This window comes from Colletotrichum fructicola (assembly GCF_000319635.2).
Source record: "Colletotrichum fructicola Nara gc5 chromosome Unknown KSG_Nara_v1_contig09, whole genome shotgun sequence".
NCBI classification, from domain to species: domain Eukaryota; kingdom Fungi; phylum Ascomycota; class Sordariomycetes; order Glomerellales; family Glomerellaceae; genus Colletotrichum; species Colletotrichum fructicola.
The window spans coordinates 607,883-631,214 of NW_027094059.1; the positions used below are offsets into that span (position 1 = coordinate 607,883).

Consider the following 23,332-nt stretch of genomic DNA (forward strand, 5'->3'; position numbering starts at 1 on the left):
AGATATAGACCCCCATAGAACAGAGAATGGCAAATACCACTCCCGGAAATAGAATATCGACGGTCAATAATTAAGGTATCTAAATGTGATGTACGCTGATATAGGAAAGTACGACTAGTTCGACACATGACTTCTGTGTCTCTTCCTCCCAATTTACGAGCCTCAAATCTTCCACTTCAACTCTTCCAGCACCTCCTTCGCAGCTCTCTGCCCCGCGAAAACCGCTCCCTCCATGTAGCCATAGTGCTTTGTCGACGTCTCCGTGCCAGCCCAGTGAATAGCACCAACAGGTTTCCGAACCCATTCGCCTAGCAACGTCCACATTCCCGGGGCAGGAGTCGCCATCGGACATCCTGTAGCCCACTCATCCTCCATCATTGTGTGAAAAAAGAAATCCTCAGGATCTAAGGCCTCCTGTCCAAACGCAGAAGCAAACCCCGCCAGGGCCACTTGTCGTCTTTGCTCTTTGCTGAAGCTGATAAACTCCCTCGCCTTGCTGCCGACGATAAATCCGGTGAGCTTGGGAGGGTATCCTGACTCCGGCGTCGCATCGTATGTAACACTCAGAAACCCTGTCGGATTCGTGCTCTCTCCTGTCAACCCCTTGTCTCTCCAGAAGGCCGTTTTGTAAGTCGCAAAGACCTTCATGTAGGCCCCCATTGGCGTGTGCTGAAGCAATGTCATCTTTTCGACCGGCAGTCTCGGTTCAAAGTCAATCTTCAGGATGTGTAGGGGCGGAATCGCCGAGATGATCCTCCTGGTCTGATACTCCCCTTTCGATGTCCGCACTGTCGCACCGCTCTCCGTGTAAGAAACGGACCGAACCGGCTCCTGCAGTCGGACCAGATCATCACCAAGATACCCCCTTAGCTTCTCCGCAATCAGCTGACCACCGCCCTTAACGAAATGCTCCTGTGCTCCCCCTTCTACACCACACGCCGAGGTAAAGTTTACAAGCCCCTTGAAGAAGAACATGGCATGAAGCATGGAGATGCAGGATGTGTTTGCCGCAATGGTTGATTCGAACGCCATATTGCCCATGTCGATTGTCGCCTGCGTCCAGGCCTTCTTCTTCATCCACTCATGCACAGTTATCCGGTCCAGAGCCTCCGCATTCGGCGTCTTCCACGGCTCCTCCATGTTGACGGTGTCGCAGAGCTTTTCAAATTTCCGGACAAACATTCCAACATCGAGGACCTCCCACGGCCGCATGGGAGGAATCAAGCCGCTGTAGCTGCGTGCCTTCCCCCGGTACGCCAGCACGATCTTGCCCTCGGTCGGGTGTTTGAAAACGGACACGTCGAATTCCTTGGCAAGGTCGTACATCAAGTCCTGCTTGTGCCCGAGAAACGTCGCCCCGACGTCCCAGTAGTCGCCATTCTCGAGGTGCACCGTCTTTGCGCGTCCGCCGACGCGGTCGCGCGCTTCGAGGACAAGGACCTTCTTCCCCGAGTCTTTCAGGAGCCGTGCGGCTGCGAGGCCAGAGTATCCCGCACCAATGACGATGCAGTCATACGTCGTGGCACCGTCCGTCGATGGGCCGTCCATGATGTTGAGGTCGCGGTCTTATGTCTGGTCTTGTAAGAGAGTAGGGCGGAGTGCAGACGACGGGAAACGTCTGATAGAGTTCAGGTCGGGCGTTCCCGTCTTGAATAAAAGGAGTTCGCGGGATGCCCTTTCGCTTGGACCTGTCAACGGGAACGAGTCTAGTGCTGACGGGAAATTTGGAGGGAAGTGAGCCACGTCTCGGTCGGGGCCAATCACCAACGCCTCGCAATCTTAGATGGGCCAAAGCGACAGTGTCTGGCTCGCGTTGAGACTAGCGTGTTGCTGTCGGCTTGGGCGGTCCGTGGTCTCAGTGACTGCGAGACGCCAAGGTGCGATGAGAAATAATCGTCTGGCTATGTGCGTCAAGTGGGTGTTGGATGTCATTGCGCTCTTTCTAATCTTCAGCGCGATCGAGAAAATAGAACGAATCCTACGATAGCTTCTTGGTAGATTGGAGTTATCCTTCGAATACGTGGGAGGAAATGTCCTAACGTTCATATGATCTGTTGGGTTGAGGGACGTTTGCACACAACATGACTTACTGCCTGTACGATCTACTGTCTCAAGAGATTGACTCAAACGACACAAATCTTATGGGAGCCGTGCATTATCCATACAGCTGTCGCCGCCAGGTTCAACGTAGCTGCGGCGGACCGGAGCTCTGTCCGTCCACAGGCTCCACTCCAGGCCCAAGATCGGCTGCATCTGCGGCCGAAGGTGGGTCTCCGCATGTCGGCTTCATCTTCGAAAGAAGGCTTAGTGACCGGCCCGGGAACTGTAACGTTCGTGCTCACCGTTCGTGCCACCCCAGACCGTATGCAAAGATTCAGTCTTTGGCGAGCGAAATCCCCCTGCATTTGCCATGTCGGCACCGGATACTCTCTGTGAGCGGGTTCAGAAATGTTGGCGAAATGTTCCATCGGACAATCTGCTCTTCCTTACCCAATGAAACTGTGCAGAATCCGCGGAGACACGTTGCTACTGGCCACTTTCATCAAGAAGGTTTTGCTTAGATGATGCAAAAGCCTCTGAGCCCTTTCTCGACGAGCCGAGCTCAGTCACGAACGAAGCCTCTCGGCTTGCATCGTTCCATGCTAAAGTAGATGGGAATTGACTCGGCACAACTCCAGACTTGATTACATTTGAGAAAGTATTGAGGCTTTATAAGGAATCAAGCAGAACACAAAAAATACTTCCGAGTCAGAATGGCAGTGACTTCGGTTTCTGGCTCGGCGATGTTTGCTTCCCTTTGGGCAATCTTTTTCCGAGAACGGGGAGCTTGTTGACTCCGAAATCCCCTAATCCTTGTCATCACCCCATAGCGACGCGCAACATGTCTCCCATTCTATGAACCGAACTCGTATTTAACAGCCGTGACATGAGCGCACCGAAATGAGCAAGTCAGGGTGAAGCTGGCTTGGCAGTTTTGAGAAGTTTTGTGTGATTCAGGCGAGGCCCATGTAAAATATCCCCATGTGGTTGCAAATCTGCTAGCAGAGCTGCGTGAAATTCCCAAGAGCGTTGTTTTCCCCAAGATCGAAGATATCACTACCACCCTGGTCACGGATCAGAAGAATGATCTGAGTCAGCTTTCTCTGCGTCTATGATTCAAGGCCTTTTTCGCTGACCTCCTTTGCGTCTCGTCTAGACCAGGCCAGGTTTCGTAGAAGCCTGGAGAGTTGACTTTGCAGCCGAAATAGAGCTGTGAACTGCCTGCGAGACCGCAGGCAGAACCTGTCAACTTAATGCACTTGTTAATATCGCCGGTCCGGTGACTTTTGCGAGAAGAGTTCGGCAAATGGGTCTGGCTATAGAGGGATGGCACATTGCGGAATAATCATTGCGAAGTCTCATGTCAATCCTGTTTTTCCACAACACATAAAAGGCGGCCCAAATCCAACTCGAAGCAATCACTTTTCCTCCACTGGCGCATCTTCGGACTCTGACAAGTTAAAATATCCCAAGTCTCGTTATCTTCGTACCATCAGCACAATGAGGCTCTCTATCATTGCCGTATCCTTTTCTGTATTTTTTGGAAATGCTTTTGCGCTACACGTAAGTCGAGTCAACCCACTTCAAAATTTGCTCGTTTCGTCACGCTTTTTTTGCGGTTTGCTGTCGTTCAGTCAAGAAACATGACAGGAGAGAATCGGCGTTCCCTCTTAATCCTTTCTTTTCTACGACGCTTTTCTAACGAAACCTTGTTACAGAGGTGCACTTGCACATTTCAAGGATCATCGTGCCTCGGCTTCTCGCAAGTTGAAGACAATCAAAGCTGCAGCGACTTTTGCAAATCAAACTTTAAAGACGGCAAGACGTGTTGAGTGGGCCTCAGAAGCTTGATCCTACAAACAACCGTCCTTCCAGTTTTTCTTATTTCTTCGTCTGTGGAATCAACCTGGAATGCGGCACACAAGCACATCAACTTGGGAGTCTTCGAGGTTACTATGCAAGATTCCAGACGAGAGACTCCAAACTAGAATTGAATGCTTGTTCAAAGCAAACTGATGATTCATGACGAGTTCTCACCTGGAATTGTGGAAGCATTTCATTGATAGCATTGCGTATGTAGGCTTCTTGAGCTATATCTGACTAGATAATGATCCGAGAATTGATAACGCTAGACCAGGTACCATGGTGTGCCATGTATCCGGCTGTTTGCGGAGATCTATCTAGTGTTGACTGTTTCACGGGACAAACAACGTCAAAGCTTCTGCAAACTCAATCAAAGTGATTATGATTGGAATTGATGTACATGTACTCTTACCACCCTCTTCTTTCTGGCAAAGTTATATATGTCGAATTCATCAATCATCTGAGTGCTAGGTATATGGACTCGATCTCCTACTATTTGATGGTCAAGTATTTGCCAGACGAGCATCGGTAAATAGCCATCTGAGTCTTCCTGGTGGTATCGTTGTCTGACGATACTGAAGTCATGGGTGTCTGATACCATCGTATAGTCCTTTCAAGAAAGACTCCGAGACCTGATAGTTCTCATCGGTCAGGACTGCACTTTAATGGCTTTGAGTCTTACGATTATACTTGCCACTGCAGATTCAGCGTCCACAAAAAATATTGTTGGTAAATAAACTCTTCTTCATGAATCATAGGCTTGATGGAAGTTTAGGTACTTTGCTTAGGATGGCAGCCGTCAGCAAAATGAAATCCCTACCTTGCATCAATTTGATACCGAGCTGCTGTATTTCACATGATCTTCAACTAGATACGAAACCAAATGATGATTTTGGCTAAACTTTGGTGATTGATGGCTGATGCTATGGAACTGGAGGTGATTCAGAGCCCGTTGGCAGAATCTCCAAGATGATACGTTTTTGAGTCAGAGTCTCGTGTTTAGTACAAATTTTCATAAGTATAACACAACAACTCCTCGCGAACGTCCATGAGTTGTTTGATTGTGCGTGTGGTTATGTTGGAAGTGCCGACATAGACCGTATCGTCCAACGTGACATTGCGGTCCACCTCGTTTGTCCAGTCATTAGCGACAACAGGACCAGAGATGTCGCTCAGTCGTGTGGTCAGATCCCTTGACTGCCATGACCACCAAAGTCGGTCCAGGTTGGTATGGTGAAGATAGAATAGAGGATCTCCGGCTTGATTGATTGTCAGCAGCACTTCGCAGATTGATCAGCAACAAGATATGGGACTTACGACTGGAGTAGGTGTCAGTCAATGTTCCATATAAACCACCGACGCCCGGATGTCCGGCGCCATGGACGCTGATCTCGGCTTGACGGGTCAGCTGCCCAAAATCAGGCAAGAGCATCAGCCCAGCAATCACGGTGGAATGCGCCGATTCATTGAAGAATTGCGGCATGAAGTCCCGTCTGACACACCACTCGTAGTACGTTGTGCTGGCTCCCGGCCCCATGTGAATCGTCATGTTCGCGAAAGGTCCGCTTGGGATGCAGCCACCGCCTGTTCGGCCATCAAACGAAACAGGCACACCTTCTGCAGTGACAGGAACTCCTTCTTGAGGTTCTTCCAAAGTACCTGGAACCCAGTCGCCATTTCCTCCAAAACCGGTCTCTGGATCGAATACTTCCGAGGCCCCAAGATCTTCTGCGTCGAGAGACCAGTCCCAGTATGGCTGGGCGCCTTCGAAGCCACATTCTCGAATTGCTTGTTCGTAGTCAGAAAGAAAGAGTCGATGCCAAGCGAGAAATGTGCCCTGAGTATGGTTAGCGCTCGCCATTACATGACTTGGGTACTTACGGTGAAGTGCTGCGTCACGGTTTGGAGTATGTGGTCTCCCACAAAGTCCTCAAATCGGTTGGTTGCGCCCGGGAGGGTGTCTTTGGAAGAAGTCGGTTCCTTGTTTTGCAAACATTTCACGGCTGCGATGTAATTCGAACGTTCCTCGACTGATAGCGAACGCCTATCGGTTGAGATTGTCAGCAAACGAGCACTCAAACTTAGCTTCTGGCCGGCATACCATTCTTTGCGCACGAGTGGTTCTGCACATTGGAGCGATAGGACTGAAGCACCAAAGAGGGCGTACAGCCAAAGACATGCCAGGAATCTCATAGTGTGTGGTGTTTGTTGAGGATTGAACTGATGAGCTGCCTGTTGCACTCTTGAGAGCTTTTCATTCAGCAGTGCGCAAACCAGAGCCTCTTATATTCTAAGATCTGAAGGAGGGAAATTTAGCTAGACTGAGCTGAGGCAGCGCTTGAGACCCCGAGAGTCCCGCGAACTGTCCCATCGAGCTCAGCTAAGTCGCTTGTTGACTGTCAAAGGCATCTTCTCTGCTCGACGGGGGAAAACACCGGCGTGTCTCGTTCTGCCGGGCCGTGTGTAGTCTCCGATGGCCGACGTTATGTCGCCCCGACGTTCAGGGTGGACGGAGCGTGTGATAAGTCACATGCAGTCTAATCCTCGGACGTCTGGGTCAAATAGGGCTAGACTTTGCGGACGACATTGAAAGAAGGCTCAAGCAGCCGTGATGTGTGGCTAACATCCCCAATTTTGCAATATGCAGCTACTTGGCGCTCAGGTGAGCCGCCATCGTGTTGTGGGCCAATGGATCCTAGCTTCAGTAAGCGAATTACCATGTGGTGATGATGGCTTTCAGCTGTCTGACTCACGATGGTTTTTCAAGAGAGGGCAGTAAGACGGTGCTCACTTGTCTGGAACGGAGAGCAGCAGTTACACGACGAGCACCTGGAACATATCAATGAGACTCCGGGAATGGCTATCGATTTGAGAGGCTCCAGCGCGCTGGAGAGGAGTTAGGAAAAATCAGACCGCCTAAGCCAACATATTATGAGAAAATCGTCGTGGTTGCTGAGCACTTAGTCCCGGAACTGACTTCTTGGTTAAGCCTCATCAAGACAGCCCGCTATCAACACTACTTGCGTTGCGGAGAAACTTAGACGTATTCACACAGCTGATTGCAGGCACAGTAATCTAAGGTCCTCTAATCCCAAGCTGTTAGCGGACAACAAGATTCTTTCTAGCAGAATTCCGAGCTGCAGCAGATTTTCTGCTTGCATTTTCCTCATATATCACAATCTCAGAGACTTTTGAGAGACAAGGAGCAGCACAGCTCTTCAACTCGCCAGGATGAGAGATTTTAGCAAATCTGAACGTTCTTACGGCATATCAAATGGACCGATTCTGTACGACCCCAATTGTGTCGACAATGGGGGAACTCCATAAACGGCCGTCCGGACACCGAACGCCCCTCCCACATGTTGAAAAAGACCCTGGTCTCGGGATAGTTATCCTCAGATGACAAATCGGCGTCGAAAAGTAATGCACCGAGTGTAACATACAACAACCTGGCCCATCATTAACAGCTCATAATTTGACCTTTTCAGCTGTATGTTTTTTAGACAAGCGAAAATTCTACCGACAAGCCTCTCATGAAGTCCGAAAATACCTTGAAGATGTGCTAAGAGCCAGTAATGGCATATGATACCGAGCCTCGGATATTGCGTGATGGCATAGTCGGTGTCTTGAAAGTTGTAGATGGCCTCGTGTAACGAGATTTCGCATCCCCACCCCCACCCCCACCACTTCCCCGAGAAAAGGAAAAGGGGGCAGCCAGAGAGAGCGGATCGTTCATCTCTCACCGTGCTGGGATAGATGCTTACATTATCATAGAGTGTGCTCTTACCGATTGATTTCTCATAAAACACTGTCTTCTTGAGCAGACTGAGGGTAGCCAAGGCATCGAAGCCTTTACACAAATGGCGGCGGCAGCCATGTCAGGAACTGTCCGCAACGGAATGGCGACCTAAATGCGTAACGTCGCTCTGTGACCAACCTCTGTATTCATCCCGGGCTACGTCACTGCGCTTTTCTCTCTACATGCCAGTTTGCAGAGACGTCGGTGTCCGTCACTGTTCGACGGCGTAATATCGTACACTTCTCAAATCTCGCGGCAGTCTACCGCAACCAAATCCATCGCAAGCACCAAGCACCTTACTCCTCGCCCTCACCATCATCCATCTCCTCATCGTCGTCATCGCCCTCATCATCATCGTCGTCGTCGTCGTCGTCGTCGTCACTATCGGACCCAGAACCTTCGCTCTCCCCTTCGCTGCCCGGGTCATAATCCTCTTCATCCTCGTCCTCGTCATCTTGAAGATTCTGTTCCGCCTCCAGGTGCGCCTTCGCCAGCTCAGACAGGCCCGTCCCAGCGTCCCCATTGGCTTCTGCTTCCTCGCCCTTCTTCGCCTTCAAGTTCTCCGTGAGCTCCATCTTGGCTTTCCTCTGCTCCGCCATACTGCGGTCCTGCAGCCCGTGGCGCTTGACGTAGGACTCGTCGATGCCCGCGTAGTCCTCCTGGTCGAGCATCCCAAACTCAATCTCCTCCGTCGCGTCGCCCTCGCCAAACACCTCGACGACCATGTTGAACGTCCGCTGCAGCACGTTGGTGTAGCTAACCGCCACGATGCGGTCCGTGGGCAGGAAGACCAGCGGCTTCTTGAAACCGTACAGGATGCCGTTCGGCAGGAAAAAGAGGTATCCGTCCTTAGACCCGCGGAAGGCCTTGACGTGCACGGCCTTCTCATTGGGGCGGTGCGGCTGGCGGACGAGGCTGTGGAACTTCGACGGGTCCGCGGCGACGATCTCGGCTTTGTTGCCTGCGGAGCTGAGATGTGTGGTCAGGGCCCAGTCGAAGAGGGTGTGGTAGGTGTCCGAGACGGCGGCGGCGGCGTTGGATTTCGGTCCTGCGATGGTGCCTTGCTTCGGGGGCGTCGAGGGGACGGTGAAGACGAGGGCCTCCTTCTCGGGCGCCGTTTTCGTTGGCAGGCAGGTTCCCCTTGGGAAGAGGACGTAGTTGTGTTGTACCTGGGTCTTTTCGGGCACGGGGAGGTAGAAGGCGTACTCTGTGCAGTTGATTAGCTTTGGCTTGCGGTGCTTATTCCTCCGGGTAGAGGAGGGACGCACCGATGTCCTCCCAAGCGTAGACGATGCCCTCCACGGGCGCAGTGGTGCCCGGAGCGCGCGCGTAGAGGTAGTTTGCGGTGAAGCAGAGCTCGTATTTCTTGCGCTGGGGCACTGAGACGGAAATCTCCTTGATTTCGAGGAGAACATCTTCGCCTGCGGCGTTGCCTGGGCTGGATGCAGCCTTAGGCGCGCTTGCTGCAGCTTTGCCGTTCGCATTTGTGGACTTGAAGCCATTTGCTGGGCCCTCGTCTACCCGCCTGCGCTTCGAGGCGGGCTCTGGTCCGTGAATTTGCTCGTGTACGAAGCTGGCGATGTTGTTGAAGAGGGCTACTCGGTCGGGGGTATCTGATAGTAGCGACGATCAGTTTGAGTGCCTCGAAAATAGGAATACGGGCAATTGGAACTGCCAAACGTACCAGCTGCCTTTGCAATGCCCTTCAGAATATCTGGCCGGGAGTGGAAGACGGCTCCCAGCCGTTGGCTGTCAAGGCCGGACATGTTATGGAAATCTCGAGATGTTTGCCGTCCAAGGTGCGTGTCGGGAATTGATCAGACGATTTGGACGGAATTTCGGGTGCGTGGACGATAGTAGGAAAATCGGTGATGTTTTTGCCCGGCGAATTTGATGGTGCTTTTTTGACGCGACGTCGATCTGAATTTTTGGGTTGTGACGTGTTGGAGCTGCTGCATGGGCGGCGCACTACCTTACACTGAGCTGTGCTGCGAATTGCCTGCCAGTGGCGGATTTAACTCGGTTAAAGTGCCTCTCCAGCTTGGCTCACCTGGCGCCCCCTTTTTTTCTCTCCAAGCCGCTGGCTCATTTGGTACTGAATCGTTACGTCAAACATCCAATGGGACAATGGGCATTGACAATGGGCATTGTTCATTGACACTGTGAAAATGTTTTGGAACTTCTTCTATCGACACACGTACATCTTTCCCAACTTTTCATCCCAAGTTTACAGAGTTCTTGATTCCAGTTTCTTTTTGTCGTAGCCAATTCCCACTCATTCAACACAGGACCTACCTAGTACTCGCTGCCATTGAATCTAGGACGCCCTAAATCATTTTCGATGGTGAAACACAAACTGGTTTTCCACTGCAGAGAGGCACGCAGGACAGCAACCTGCTCGAGGACGCTGGACCTGCTGGTTCCGCCCTTGAAATCCGTCATCTCGACGCTCTTCTCGTAGTTGAAGGTCTCTGCAATGTCCTCCTCGAAACGGGCGTCGACGCTCTTAAGCTGCTCGTAGAAGAGCTCGTTCATCGGGATGCCCGTCTCACGGTGGATGTTGAAGGGGTTGCCAGCCAGTGCGCAGCGACCAATGGATTCCTGTTCACACGCTTAATGATCACGCGGAGGCGCTCGAGGTCGTCGGCAAAAGCCACGGCGTAGGAAAGCATCCAGTGGCTCCAGCGGACGGGCTCGGGGCGCTGCAGGTGGGTGTAACCGGGCACGATGGAGTCGATCTCCTTCTCTACTCGGTCGGCGGTGACCCCCAAGAAGCTGATGAGGTGCCCCTCGAGCTTGCGAAGCTCGTCGCGGAGCCACACGTGCATGTCGCAGACGAACTGCTCGTTAAGGCTTCAGCCGGTATGAAGCTTTCCGGCAACGTCCTTGCCAATGATCTCGCCAAGCCTGCGCTCGTTGGCAGCGTGAGTGTCTTTCCAGCGTCAGTATCTTGATTAACTTTCTTGTAGCAGCGGCAGCATGCATACCCTCATTACCCTGGACGATCTTGAAATTGGCAGCCTCCCATTCCTTCCCGACTTCCAGCAGGCCCCTCTCGATCTCCTCGAACTTGTGTTGAGTAAGAATGCCGTTGTTGAAGTTTGCGCGAGCGAAGGCAATGCTGCCGTAGATACCCTGCTGTGAAAGTGCTTGTCGAAGTGAATATTTTCGTTATACTGCTCCATGGAGGGATCCGAGGCCGCCTGAGTGTCGCCAGTTTCATGTCGGTATCGAGCAGTTATCAATTCGATTAGGGGTGAATGCCCTCGCTCGCAGCCTGTGGAGGGGTAACGGCGATGACGAACCAGTAAAACGACCTTCCCACAGCTTGTTCTCAGCCATTTTTTGAGCCTGAAGCCATCGTGACGGTTGTGTGGAGGGGTATTCGATCATGGGGGATCCAATTGGTATTCGAGTCAAGAAAATATGAAACTGGCAGCCACTTCAGGAAGATAAATTCAAAGCCAGTGACTCAATTGACTTTTCGATCAAGTGCAGTTTTTCAATTGTCCAGGGAGGGAGGGGAGAGCGTTGCAAGGTTCTTGAGTCGTTTGTACCCGCATATCCTTAATTATTAGAGACGCGGAAGCTCAGCCTTGTCTTATCTTCGACCTTATCGCGAGCTAAGGGGAGCTTTGACCATCCGAAGGGTTCAGTTTTCCCCTGAAAGCCCGACGTCACAGTGGAGGATGCGCCAGCCGAAGCCCCTACAGCCAGCCGGTGCTGATTTGACAGCAGCAGCCACCCCGCGGTTGCCTTTTCCATTGGATTTCCAGCGCCAACACCGCTGGCTCCTTCCTTGCCCCCACCGGCACAAGAACCTCACCTCCTGCCATCGTCACCTCCGACATCACGTCTCCCCCTTCACCTCTACCTTCTCGACGCGACTACTACGCGTCAGCCACTCTTCGATTGACCACACTCAGACACCTGCCTGGACACAGTTCGATATCTCTTGGCGCTCATCCACGCCTCCCACGACCGATTCCCCAGCCCGCCCGAAGCTGTCTGCCATCATCATGTCGTTCGCTAACGTCTACACTCACCGAAAGGTAGCTGAGAACGCCGCCAAGGGATGCGACGTCTGCTATCGAGCTACGAGTAGTGTTCTTGTTGCCGACGAGAAGAAGGTGGGCGATACGCTTGTTGCGATGCCCAACGCTGACCACGTCTGACTCTGTCTCAGGACTTCTTCTACGTCTGCCCGAGCCATTTGAAGGACAAGAACTTCTGCTCCCCGATCATTGACAAAGAGGCGGTCGAAGCAAAGAAGAAGAAGGAGATGGAAGAAGAAATTGAGCGGGTCAAGAAAGAATACGAAGAGAAACAGAAGAAGAAGAAGGAGAAGGACAAGAACGCGGACAAGGAGAAAGACAAGGAGAAGGAGAAAGAGAAAGACAAGGACGAAAAGAAGGCTGACGACGAGAAGAAGGACGACGACAGCAAGGCTGCTGATAAGGTAAAAGCCCCAGCCTTGCCATGGATATCGGACTAGACTCCGGGGCATCGTACATGTTTCCCCGAGCTTCGGCTAACAGCTGTCTAGGACGGTGCCGGCACCGAAACTCCATCCGCGGAAGAAGAGCCTCGAGTATTCGCGCTCCACAAGTAGATGATCTCTTGGTCCTGCATATGCCCATGCGACGCTAACCATCTGCCGTCAGAAACTTCTATGGAATGAGGCTCGAAAAAAAGCGCCAGATGGAGATTGCCAAGAGGAACCGGGAGCGTCTCCAACAGCCCAACTTCTTTCCCTCGGTCCCCAAAGGCGCCCCAGGTAGTTAAATGGCTCCATCACATTACATCAAGGCTGGCGGCTTGTACGCTCCACCATAAGCGTCTCGCGATGTCACATCAATCAACGTCAGCCTGCCTGGTCATCGACTTCAACCGCCGCATCCCAGTTCCCAGCAAGTTGTCACGGCTGCTGTGATCCACCCCCCTCACATCATATGCTCTTGATACCTGGGCCACACCTGCGCCAAGCCATGTGCAGGGAATTTGCATCCTAATCAGGCCGGCTGCATCGTGTGCCTCCAACTTGAACCGCGCCGGCTATCATCCGTCTGCTTGAGCAACGCTTTGACCTCGGGTTCGACAACCGTGGGATCCGCTGTCCGAAGGAGCCCTTTTGGTTGGCTCACTTACGAGTGTCTACGGTGTGCTGACTTTCTACTGGTATTGCTTCCATGCAGCGTAAGACGACCTGCAGTAGCCCTAATGGGCTGTTGGAGCGGCGCGGGAGCACGAGCTGCCGTTCAAGGTGCAGTTCCGTTATTATCCCTGCGAAGATCACTGGGGGGTGTAGCTATGGCATCCGGGCAACTTGGAAGTCTCTAGCGGGAAATTCTTCGACAGACCCAGGACTCGATCTCATGCAGATAATTGTGACATTCACAGAATTCGAAGCAATACCCCGGATACCTGCCGTCAACAGCGGCACGCACTAATGAGGGGTTTTCCAACCTCCGTTGCAGAGATTACCTTGTCCCGTTGCCGCCTTGCATTCAGTCTTGGAAGCATCTTTCAATAAGTCTCCCTGCATTACCTCATCTCCTCTTCTCGGAGTGCTTCCCTGGCGTTTACGGACCGAACACGTCCAAGATTCAAGACTACACCACGGCCCGAGTTGCCTCTCAATATCAGCCTTCTGCTGTATAACTCCAACGGAGTGGCCTGTCCAGGCATTGGTCTCGGTTATCGACGCCTCCTAGCCGTTCCGTACGCCCTTGTTCGACTCATCTATCAAGCACGACATTGGACCACAATTGATCCACAACTGTTAGATTTGCAGGGAATTGGAGAAACCTGTCCCTCCATCTGTGCCTCCCAACGATCTCCAGCCGTCATGCTTCATGTCACCCAAGTCCCGCGTCGGGCCTAGTGCTGACAATGCTTACGCTGCCGGGCAACATCTGCGTGTGCCCCTGTCCCACAAATCAGAAACATTTCAACTCGCGGAGTGCACTACATTGAGAGATTGCCAAGAGCGAACCACGGAAGAACATCATGAAGCGGAGTGCTCGCACTCTGAAAGTCCCCCAGCAACTTACATGAGGCCGTCACGTTTTGCGTGAGGTATGCAGCGGATGCCACCCTGTCTCCTGCCACCTCACGCGGACATGACCTGAGCGGCATCGTCGGCTTTTAGATCACCCGAAAAGGTCCTATCACCGGCCCGCGCCAAGGTCCCTTGGAGCCAACCGGAAGGTTCACGTACGCAGCCAAGCTGAGTCGTTTTCAGCGAAACGATGATGTTGGCGCCACGCAGAGTGAACATTGCCAGGTCGGTTTCAAGTGGCCCCTGGGACTTCGGTAAACGCACTCACACCACAGGGTTGCGACAGGGCCAACATGCTGCGACCGTCACCCAGAGAAGCTTAGGGCTGACACCAGCTGCTGGATCCGCGTGTTACCTTGCGTTAATCGGATGGCGATCAATCGACACGCCTCAAGAATCACGGCACCGAAACAATCCATTATTAGCAGCCGGTCTGGAACCTGTGGCTTGCGGCCGTATCGGGTCCTTCAGTGCAGAGACTCAGGTATGGCAACAACATTGTTCCACAGTTGCTAGAGTATCACTTTTGAGGCACAAAGGAGCTCTTGGTAGTACAAGACCAGCTTCAACTTGCAGTTTGACGCAAATCGTCAGCCTTCCTAGGCGTGATTGAAGATGAACACTATGCTAGAAAGTCCACTGGATCTGCACCCAGCTTGATTACCAGCCGCGCCATCCGTCCGACCGGTTAATTCAACAACGATAAGAAAGCGAATACGACTATCTCGTTGCATCTTCGACCCAGTTCCACGCCAGTAAGACCGGCAGGGCTCACTTGTCAGAAAAGGTCTTTGGGCATCAGGTGACTCATGTTGGGGGAGGCCAAGGGTCTTTCTGACCCCACAGCAGATCGTATGCAGTTTTCGAGGACAACTCCGTCAAGATTTTGACCGTCGCAGAGCCTCCATCGCGGCAAATACCGCATCTTACAAACCACTTGAGAATCTCTTCTCGACCAGGCACTCCGTTCGGACGAAACCCCACTAGAAACGAGGTTGTGCCTTAATTCTGAGCCCGGTTACAGTGCCTCGGGCGGCCGCCGCAGAGCTGCGGCGCATGCTTACGCCCCAGCTACCCTTGTAATGGAGAAAAAGAAACTTCCGTCGGCAAAGAAGAGTGATTTTTGGGGTTCTGCCTATTTCTAGGCTCTAGCCGCTAGCCGAGTTACTGTCTCTTTTCAGCAGCCCCTCCGAAACGGTGGCTGGCTGAGCCACGAGGCAACTGGGTGTGGTCAGGTTCAGCAGGCACTGCATATCAACGTCGTACCTGGAGGCATTTGGACAGCGGACACTACCTCGATTAGCCTCACGCTAACCACCGTACGTTGGGCCTTTGGTATCACTACCATTATCACGTCAGAATTACGCGGTGCCACATTCGGCACGAGGCTCTCATCAGCGCGCCCGACTTAAGGCTACCTGACAACAGTGTGAGAGCAGCTGCCTGTCTTCGACGTCAGCAATACCGCACTTCCTTGAAAGCGTTGACAGCCGAGATATGTGTCCCCAAAGAGACGTGATCATAATGGAGAACGTTGACGTTCCGACGTTCAAGGCCAATAGAACATTGACAGCCTTACGGTTTGATGGTGGTCCAGATATGGTTTCGATTCGAGGATGGTGTTTGCTGTGGCTTGTGTCACCATCTTGAGCACCGGACTGTTGGATGGGTAAGCTTGGAAAGCTCAACAAGATGGCTTCTTTACACTCCAATGGCATACTTGCTCTCGCATACAGCACCGCCAAGTTTCCAACAGGAGTCTGCCACGGCGAAGCGAAGAGGTGATCGGGGCGCCACACGCATACATCTCACCATATGGTCCCCCCTCCGGTCTCCACTCTCTGCCCCAGACGACGATCATCGATCAAAGAGCAGAACTCGATTCCGCTCCTAGGGTCTTATTCATGGTGGGGGGAGAACCGTGCCCGTCTACTCCCCTACCCGTACCCAGAAGACCACTTGGAGGGGGGGCCAAAATGCCAAAGTATCTTCGAAAAGAGGTACTTGTCCAGCTCCTGATGAAAGTACCCAAAGCAAACGGGGGTAAATGAGGGGGGGTTGTCAGCAACTTAGCGACATCTCTGCCTCACGCCACTGGGGTATTGTCAAGTTGGGCGAGTTCGCGCCGTGGGCGTGAGGGTATCGTCATGGCGGCATGGCATGGGTGGAGGGGGCGTGGCATGCGCGTGGCTTGACGTAGCTCAATCTCACCGATCTTCTTGGACTGCCGCTGCATATTGAAAATTCTTCTTCTTATCCCGCCCTCCATCCTTGCCGGCCGGCCCACGTTCGCACATCCCCCATGAACTTGAAGATGACTAGGGGTTGTTAGACTTCCAAGGCACATACACAGAATCGTGGGCAAATCGATGCGATGGAGCCCTTTCAACTACCGTGTCGAACAAGGGAACTCCTCGCTTGGGCCTCCTCACGGCGCTCTTTCATCCGAACTGCCATCGACGTCACGGCCAGGGCTGAGTAGTTTCCTGATCTGCCCTGCTTATGAAGGCGTCCGTTGATGGCACGGCGCTTGGTGGCACGGACCCGTCTTAATGCTGAGAAGCGTGATGACAGCTCCTGCGGCGCGGGCGTTTTACAATGCCGTCTGTTGTTTTTTGTTTCTTTTTTTTTCTCCGAACAACGGACGATCTTGAGAAGAGACTGAGCTCAAAATCATGCAAACGTGAAGATGAGAAGGTTCTTTCTCCTCGGCATGGAGCAGACGTCATTGCGTCGTCAATGCTTTATGATGCCGTGTATGAGTCAGGCCTTCCCGGTTTTCTGTTTCCTTGATGTGAGGTGCTGACGGAGCGGAGTGAAGTGCCGGGGGCGCACGCGCGCGGGGGTGGGAAGACGGAGATTGGACGCTTCGGACCTTGGCGGGGGTCTTTGGGAAGCCGGGACGCAAGGCGGGTCCCCGGCTTGGGGACTAGGGCTAGCTGGCTGAGGCGGACTCTTTTTATCAGATGCTTACTGAGCCGTCTGTGTTTGGTTCCGTCTGTGGGGGTGCCGAGGGCTGGTGAGAATGTCGGTGTAAGCAGACCGGCTGTGATCATGTTTTTTGGCAAAGGATGAAACAAGGCGTTTTTGGGGACAGGGCCTATGGGGATTGGGGGCTCCTGTCAGATTTGATGAGTGTCAGCACCCCTTAAGCATTTGAGACTTGATCCATAGGAACAAGATTGAAGCTTTGGCGGATGTCATCGTTTGGCATCAGATATGAGTTCGTTCCTTGGGCTGTTTCAGTCCATGAGGGGGGTTTACGCGTTCTGATGCTGCGCAGATCGCTTGTTTTCGACTTCTGAAACTATCAGGATCTTGGAAGGAGGGGCTGTCAACCCTGTGTTTTGCAGCACGCGTACCAAGATTTGACGGGAGTTGTGGTAATCTTACGTGAGAAGTTTGTTTTGGTGTTTTCCGGCGGCGGCGGCGGCGGCGGCGGAGCATGTGAGTTATTTGCGGATGGGGCATGGGATCAGCAGGCTTTCTTCTCACTTACTCGATTTGAACATTTTGGGACTTTACGTGCTGTGATTGTGATGAGGGATGGTGATGTGGCTTTGTGCTGATGACTTCGGGGGAGGTTCTGATTTGCTGGTTGTTTGAGGATGTCGGCGATTACGTGGAGATGTGGTGATCCGGCGCCTAGTGCGGTTGTGATTATGCCGGTAGTCGGTTCCCGGGTGACGAGGATGTTTTCGATGTCGTGGTGTTTGGTTAGAGACTTCTAGCAGTTAGATATCTTAGGGCCTGGTCTGGCGGTCTGATCTGATGATATACCTTAAGCGTATGAGGAGGAATTTTGAGATTTTGAGCTTGAGGGACGCCCACTAATCCTCTTTATCTGAACGTCCCCTTTGCTTAGCATGTGTTATACCCGAGACGTCAGGGGTTCTTTTGAGTTGAGTCTGGGAGGGGTTGTTTTGATGCTCTTTGAATTTGAAATAAGGTACAATGGCTACAATCTCTTAAGTATGTGTGCTGCTTTTTGAAGGAATCAGATAACTCAGGGGAAATCGTATCATGAGTTCAAAGTCTTGTTCAGCTTCAGAGCTTTGAGTTGTCATGCTTGAGTTTCAACTCATTCTAACACCAGGCTTTGAATCTAGTCTCTCTAGCCTTCTAATAATACAAGTCTAATAAATTCAGCTCGACTCTGAGTGTACACACACTGATCAGTCCTATGTCATTTCCCAATGCATCCCGATTTATCTATGCAACACCTTTAACGCCTTGAGAAGTGTCTATATCACTTCACGCCAATCGCTCCGACCGCAAGCTCTTGCTACCTCCATTGCCAGGTTAAGTTGGTCTCGTTGTCCTTCATTCAACCTGATCCGATAACGATTCAAGTCTTGCTCCCGAATTGTCGCCCCGTGGGTGCACAGCAGAACCGCAACCTTCAACTTGTCCGTCGTAACAGTAGCCGTTTCCAAGCATAGATCCAATGCCGAGGATCCCCGCATGTTCCTGGCATTCACATATGCCCCCATGCTGATGAGCTTCTCAAGGATTTTCTCATCCTTTGGTATAGATGACCGGAACCGCGATAGAAGGTGATGATGCAGCGCTGTGTTGCCAGTCGCATCCGCCACGTTGGGATCAACCTTGTGCTCTGCGGCGAGATACTCCATCACTTCAACGTTCTCGAACGCAGAAGCTTGGTGAAGCGCATGCAGGCCCGTCCCTTGATGCGTGATAAGCGACGAGCCGGCCTCGATCAACGCCCTCGCCATGAACGTCGTCTTTCCCTTGGCTCTCATCCCGCTCGTTCCAAGAAGAAAGTACAAGGGGTTCGCTCCGCCGGTGCTCAACTCCGGCCGGATGTCGAAGTTCGTCTGGAGCGACTCGCACGGAAAACTCGCGTTGTACTCGTCGCAGAAGTCCTCCACATACCTCAACGACCCGTAGTTGCCCGCATCGAGCACAGGCTGCACCGTCGCCCTCTTGTTCGCATCCGCCCGGCGGGCCAGCAGCTGTGTCAGAATTTCCTCCCTGCCGCACATCGCAGCCCAATGCAGCGCCCCCATGTCGAGCCTCCGCGGCTCCCGCCACCACACCTGGTACTCGCACTTCTCGCAGTACCGGAAGCACTCGTTCGTCCACTGCAGGGGCATGGTGTGGTCGTCCTCGTCGACGTCCGCCCCGTTCTCCAGGGCCAGGCTCACGGCGCGCGCGTTGCCCTTCTTGGTCGCGATCAGCAGCGCGGAGGCGTGGTTGTGCCGCGCGTCTTTCTGGTACAGCACGGGCGTGACGAGGGCGTAGAGCGCGCGGCACGTTGCGGCGAGGTTGGCGACTTCGCGCCAGACTTCGAAGCGCGGGAGCATGCAGAAGGGGCAGAAGGTCTCGGTCTCGTAGGGCAGGCAGGAGGACTCCCAGTACTTCTCGTAGCCGAGGGAGACTTCCTTGGCGTGCAGGTCGAAGAGGGCGTCGACGATGCAGAGGATGATCTCCGAGGGCAGGCGGCGGGTGAGGCCGGGTGCGCCGGGTTTCGCGGGCGCGTGGTGGTACGGGAGACGGCGTTTGGCGGCGCCGTAGAGGGGGACGTGGCTCCAGATGCAGGGGCAGCCGAAGAGGGCCGGAACCTTTTCTGAGGGTGTTGAAGACATGTCTGGTGAGAGGTTAGCTACGATGAGTTCGTGATGAGAGATAGGGGTTGAGACTTGCTTGCGTGTGCCATGTCGGAGAACTTCCGAGATATCGCCGGACGGAGGATGAGAGAGAGTATCAATAAGCTATAACACAGCATCAAATATGATGGAGTTTGCGTTTAAGGCTGAAGTTGCGGTCTCTGAGGGGCCAAAGAGAGTGTGGGGAGAGGATAGATGAATGAGTGAACGAGCGATCGAACGGGGAAGTCCACCGTGGCGGGACGAAATGCGATGATGCATTTCCGAGAGTCATTCGCGGGAAATTTTTTCGTCTCACCTTCTCCGACCCCTATTCATTTTCTTCGTTGGAATCAGGGGTACGCCTGCGTGTCATTCAAAGTGTCGAGCCGTTAGGATCCGTGTCATTCAGATGTTGGGGTTGAAGGGGCATTCCTTGTTCAAAGCTTGGTCAATTGCTGCTTACTCAGTTTCTTCAATAACCGGATGAGGACTTCGGAGTGAACTCAAACTCCGAAACCATTCATCTGTAAACATCACGGCTGTGCCGGAACTTGGTGATTATTCTAACATCGCCTTAGAAGCGGCAATTCGTGATACGTCGCAGCACCGTCCCAGCCAGTCATTTCCAGATTGCAGCAACATTGACTAGACATTGGTTCATTCTACAAAATATTCTACAATCAGCCGTAAAACATTCTATAGTAATTTGGTTCGTTGCGAGACAGTTGCGTTGATATGCAGTTTTGACGGCGATCGGAACTGCTGAGCCGATCTAGCCAATAGAACTCAATTCTAAGCACACGCTAACGTCCCTCGGAGGTCTTCAAACGGGCCAACATCACGCCCTTGAATTGACTTTGGTGTGAGTCACTCAAGCGAGCTCATTATTTAGAGCCAGCCCGAGACAACGCGCAATTCAACTTCTCTTTTCCAGACAAAAAGCATCAATTCTCATTCATCATTTTCGCCCCCATTGGTAAGTAGAAATCGCTGCTCTTGACCTGACGTTGACTCTATCAAGTTCGACCAACGAAAATGGCCGACCATGAGGGAAACGCCATACGGACGCAGCTGCGTAATCTCAAAGTCCTTCAAGGATGTCTCGAGAAGTGCGACTTCACCACCTTCCCCGCTTCGCCCCAAGAAGCCTTCACCCGCTGGCTTCATGAGGCCGTAGAAGCTGGAGTCAAGGAGCCCCACGCAATGACTCTCTCCACGGTTGACGCGCAAGGGTGTCCGGATGCTCGAGTCCTGATCCTCAAGAACATGGACCATCGTGGCTGGCATTTTGCGATCAAGGCAGATAGCCCAAAGGGCCATCAACTGTCGAGCAACGGTCACGCCGCTCTGACTTTCTACTGGCCCGAACAAGGCCGCCAGATACGCGTTCGCGGGAAGGCCTACCCGCTTCCTGTGAATGAGAGCCGGCGTGACTTTGCTGATCGTCCTTCCTCTTCGAAGGTGTCTGCTCTAGCTTCCAAACAGAGCCAGGTGCTCCGGAATGAGAACCAGCTCCTTCAAGCTTTGGATGCGGCACGCCGAACTGTGGAAGAGGATCCTGATCTTGTTCTTCAGGGATGGACGGTATATACTGTTGACCCGACGACTGTTGAGTTCTGGCAAGGTGCTCAGAGTCGCCTCCATCAGAGATTGGCTTACAGCATCGGTTTAGAGGCAGGTACATGGGAGAAGCAGCTTCTCTGGCCTTGAAACAATCAGAGCTATCTGACTGGTCTTTAAGAGACTCAAGAAGTCTTGGTGCATTGAGATTGAAGTTTGGGAAAGATTCCAGCACCAAATGCACATGAGATTGATCAAAGATGCTTTGCTGACACGAAAGTGGTCTGGCTATTGATACGTATGGTCATTTCTAATGTAAAATATCAATGCACGTTTGTTTCATAGAATTTCTTCTGAACTGGATTTTGGTTGTGCGCATATGTGATCGAGAAGAACATTCTCAATTTTGAAAGGGAAAATATCAACATCCCTCGATTCTCAACCCGCCGCTGTTCCACCAACACCTTTCTGCCATTAGAGAATTCCAAGTCAAACGCCCTCGTCAGGAATTGGCTTTCGAACTGTCCAGTGTACAAAACGTGGGCCCAATTTAGGTTTTTGTCGTGATCTCCAAGGGTTGACTGGTACCCTGCGAATGTCGCGTTGATCATCTGAAATGCTCAGAAACGACGGCAAGGCATATTTGTCCATAACTTCCAAAACAACATCTTCGACGTCAACAAAAGCCACAACACTTGAAGCTGGATCATTCGTGAATTTACTTTCAAATAATCCACTACTGTTGCGTGACCGGACATCAACTGAAAGCCCGAGCAGTGGCGCAACCCCTCGAGCGCAATTTGCCCAGGGATTTCCGGCACAAATAAAGACCTTTCGGTCATTGCTATGGGCAACATCACTCAGCTGAAGCAACATCTGAGCAAATTCCTTCACAGGAAGTTCGGGTAGTCGGCTTTCATGCGAATCGGCTGTTGTTGGAAGAAGAAGCGCTGGGTATGCGGTCTCATTCCGTGGTGGTTCGGCAATGGTCTTTCCGGTTGCAGTTACATCAAGTGCACGTCTTGATACGCTGAGCCGCTCGCTGAGTTCTAGCTGCGGGAGTTCCTTGAAACCCATTAAACAATGCAATGCAAAGGCTTGTACCTGGGGTTCACTGGGAATTCGTGTTGACGGTATTTCCAGAGCGTTGAATATTGCCATGAAAAGCGTGCCAATCCAAGCCGCCAATCGCTCCTGTGTGTCGTGCTCGTAAACAGGAGAAGTCTCTAGACGAAGCAGAACCTTTAGCGTAAAGACAAGCCCAAGCAGGTTCTCTCCAGCTTCGGTGCTAAGGCACTCGTCGAGGATGATTCGAACAGCAGCAGCTCGAGTAATGTGGATGTGAGAGACTTTGTGGTCAGCAACCCACTCTCTAAGTCCGATCCGGAACATGTTGTGCACTGGGAAAATATGGCCGATTCTTATAAGTGACCTGATAGTATCCATCCTCAGGCTCGTGAGACGTCCGTAAGCTCGATTCTTTAGCGTGGCGCCGGGAATGAAATGGGTAGTCCCTGGCTCAAGTCCCAAGATTTCAGATCTTCTCATCCCTCACCAACCAGTACCGGGAGATATCCCTCCAGAATTCAAGTTATTCTTCCGGAGAGCCTCTTCTGACTGTCTGGTCGCATAGAGAAGATCAAGTTCAAAAACCGCTGAACTTGACCATTTTGAAGTCGATGACAAATTCTCGATGTCAAAAATACGGACCTCTGCTTTAGAAGGCAGGCGTATTTCCGCATCGTTCATTCTTTTCCGAATGCTGCGAAACGTGTCCTCGATCGGGATAGCATAGGCGAACTTTTCGTCTTCCTGTGTGGCAATGATTGTCCCCAACAACCGATTTTCCAAAATGACCCATGAGCCTGAGCAACCCAGTGCTGGAACAGGAGATTAGAAATGTTGAACCTAAATAAGGGTGCTGAGGACAGGAGAACATACGCAAGGGTTTTTGTAGGCGAACTTTCAAAATCTGGAAAGATCCTTCATTCAAAACCATTAGAGAGGTTTCGACGTACACAAGCGCCGGCATAAGCCAAGAGTAGGTGGCAACTAGACACCGCAGTCTCGGCCTATCGCCAGCCAGCGCCGTGAAACGCGGGATGTCAACGATTTCATCTACAAGACAGCGGCCAGTGGGAATTTTGTGCAAGTCAGAAGGCGGGAGGCTCAGGCAATTGCTAATAGATGCGGGCCGAATCATTTTGACGAGCGCCCAGTCAGATCCATTTCCGAAACTATCGTTTGATGCGAAGATTTCTGACAGGACTTCCCCGTGAAATGTTCTCTTCTCATTCGGAGGAGGCTGCTCGTCATCCGAAAGAGACCTTTCTTCGTGAGATGAGGTTGTCGGAGGGAGACTGCCCTCATTCGGAGGAGGCTCCTGGTCATCTGAAA

General features: G+C 52.3%; 8 protein-coding genes across 8 annotated transcripts; 2 read left to right on the forward strand and 6 right to left on the reverse strand.

Moving 5' to 3' along the window:
- Nucleotides 1-162: 162 nt before the first annotated feature.
- On the reverse strand, nt 163-1,548 carry Maoa (Amine oxidase [flavin-containing] A; the record flags this gene model as incomplete). The annotated part of the gene is made up of 1 exon (XM_032029269.1): nt 163-1,548. One exon carries the CDS (start codon nt 1,546-1,548, stop codon nt 163-165), a length of 1,386 nt encoding a protein of 461 aa, XP_031890926.1.
- Nucleotides 1,549-4,902: 3,354 nt separating this feature from the next.
- ustQ-6 (Tyrosinase ustQ) lies at nt 4,903-6,096 on the reverse strand (the record flags this gene model as incomplete). The annotated part of the gene is made up of 4 exons (XM_032029271.1): nt 4,903-5,162; nt 5,221-5,740; nt 5,785-5,947; nt 6,005-6,096. The coding sequence occupies 4 exons, from the start codon at nt 6,094-6,096 to the stop codon at nt 4,903-4,905; spliced, it is 1,035 nt and encodes a 344-aa protein (XP_031890932.1).
- A 1,902-nt stretch (nt 6,097-7,998) lies between these two features.
- RTT106 (Histone chaperone RTT106) lies at nt 7,999-9,468 on the reverse strand (the record flags this gene model as incomplete). The annotated part of the gene is made up of 3 exons (XM_032029272.1): nt 7,999-8,909; nt 8,971-9,315; nt 9,387-9,468. The coding sequence occupies 3 exons, from the start codon at nt 9,466-9,468 to the stop codon at nt 7,999-8,001; spliced, it is 1,338 nt and encodes a 445-aa protein (XP_031890933.1).
- A 529-nt stretch (nt 9,469-9,997) lies between these two features.
- ASL (Argininosuccinate lyase) lies at nt 9,998-10,530 on the reverse strand (the record flags this gene model as incomplete). Its single annotated transcript, XM_032029274.1, has 2 exons — nt 9,998-10,303; nt 10,360-10,530. The coding sequence occupies 2 exons, from the start codon at nt 10,528-10,530 to the stop codon at nt 9,998-10,000; spliced, it is 477 nt and encodes a 158-aa protein (XP_031890835.1).
- Nucleotides 10,531-10,557: 27 nt separating this feature from the next.
- On the reverse strand, nt 10,558-11,044 carry ASL2 (Argininosuccinate lyase; the record flags this gene model as incomplete). The annotated part of the gene is made up of 3 exons (XM_032029275.1): nt 10,558-10,634; nt 10,690-10,851; nt 11,008-11,044. 3 exons carry the CDS (start codon nt 11,042-11,044, stop codon nt 10,558-10,560), a joined length of 276 nt encoding a protein of 91 aa, XP_031890834.1.
- Nucleotides 11,045-11,721: 677 nt separating this feature from the next.
- Nucleotides 11,722-12,487, forward strand: CGGC5_v014452 (UPF0589 protein; the record flags this gene model as incomplete). Its single annotated transcript, XM_032029276.1, has 4 exons — nt 11,722-11,832; nt 11,889-12,161; nt 12,249-12,310; nt 12,367-12,487. The coding sequence occupies 4 exons, from the start codon at nt 11,722-11,724 to the stop codon at nt 12,485-12,487; spliced, it is 567 nt and encodes a 188-aa protein (XP_031890833.1).
- A 5,520-nt stretch (nt 12,488-18,007) lies between these two features.
- Nucleotides 18,008-19,372, reverse strand: CGGC5_v014453 (Protein fem-1-like protein C; the record flags this gene model as incomplete). Its single annotated transcript, XM_032029277.1, has 1 exon — nt 18,008-19,372. One exon carries the CDS (start codon nt 19,370-19,372, stop codon nt 18,008-18,010), a length of 1,365 nt encoding a protein of 454 aa, XP_031890832.1.
- Nucleotides 19,373-19,394: 22 nt separating this feature from the next.
- On the forward strand, nt 19,395-21,104 carry pdxH (Pyridoxine/pyridoxamine 5'-phosphate oxidase; the record flags this gene model as incomplete). Its single annotated transcript, XM_066153095.1, has 4 exons — nt 19,395-19,398; nt 20,310-20,351; nt 20,397-20,959; nt 21,048-21,104. 4 exons carry the CDS (start codon nt 19,395-19,397, stop codon nt 21,102-21,104), a joined length of 666 nt encoding a protein of 221 aa, XP_066007431.1.
- Between the last annotated feature and the right edge of the window lie 2,228 nt (nt 21,105-23,332).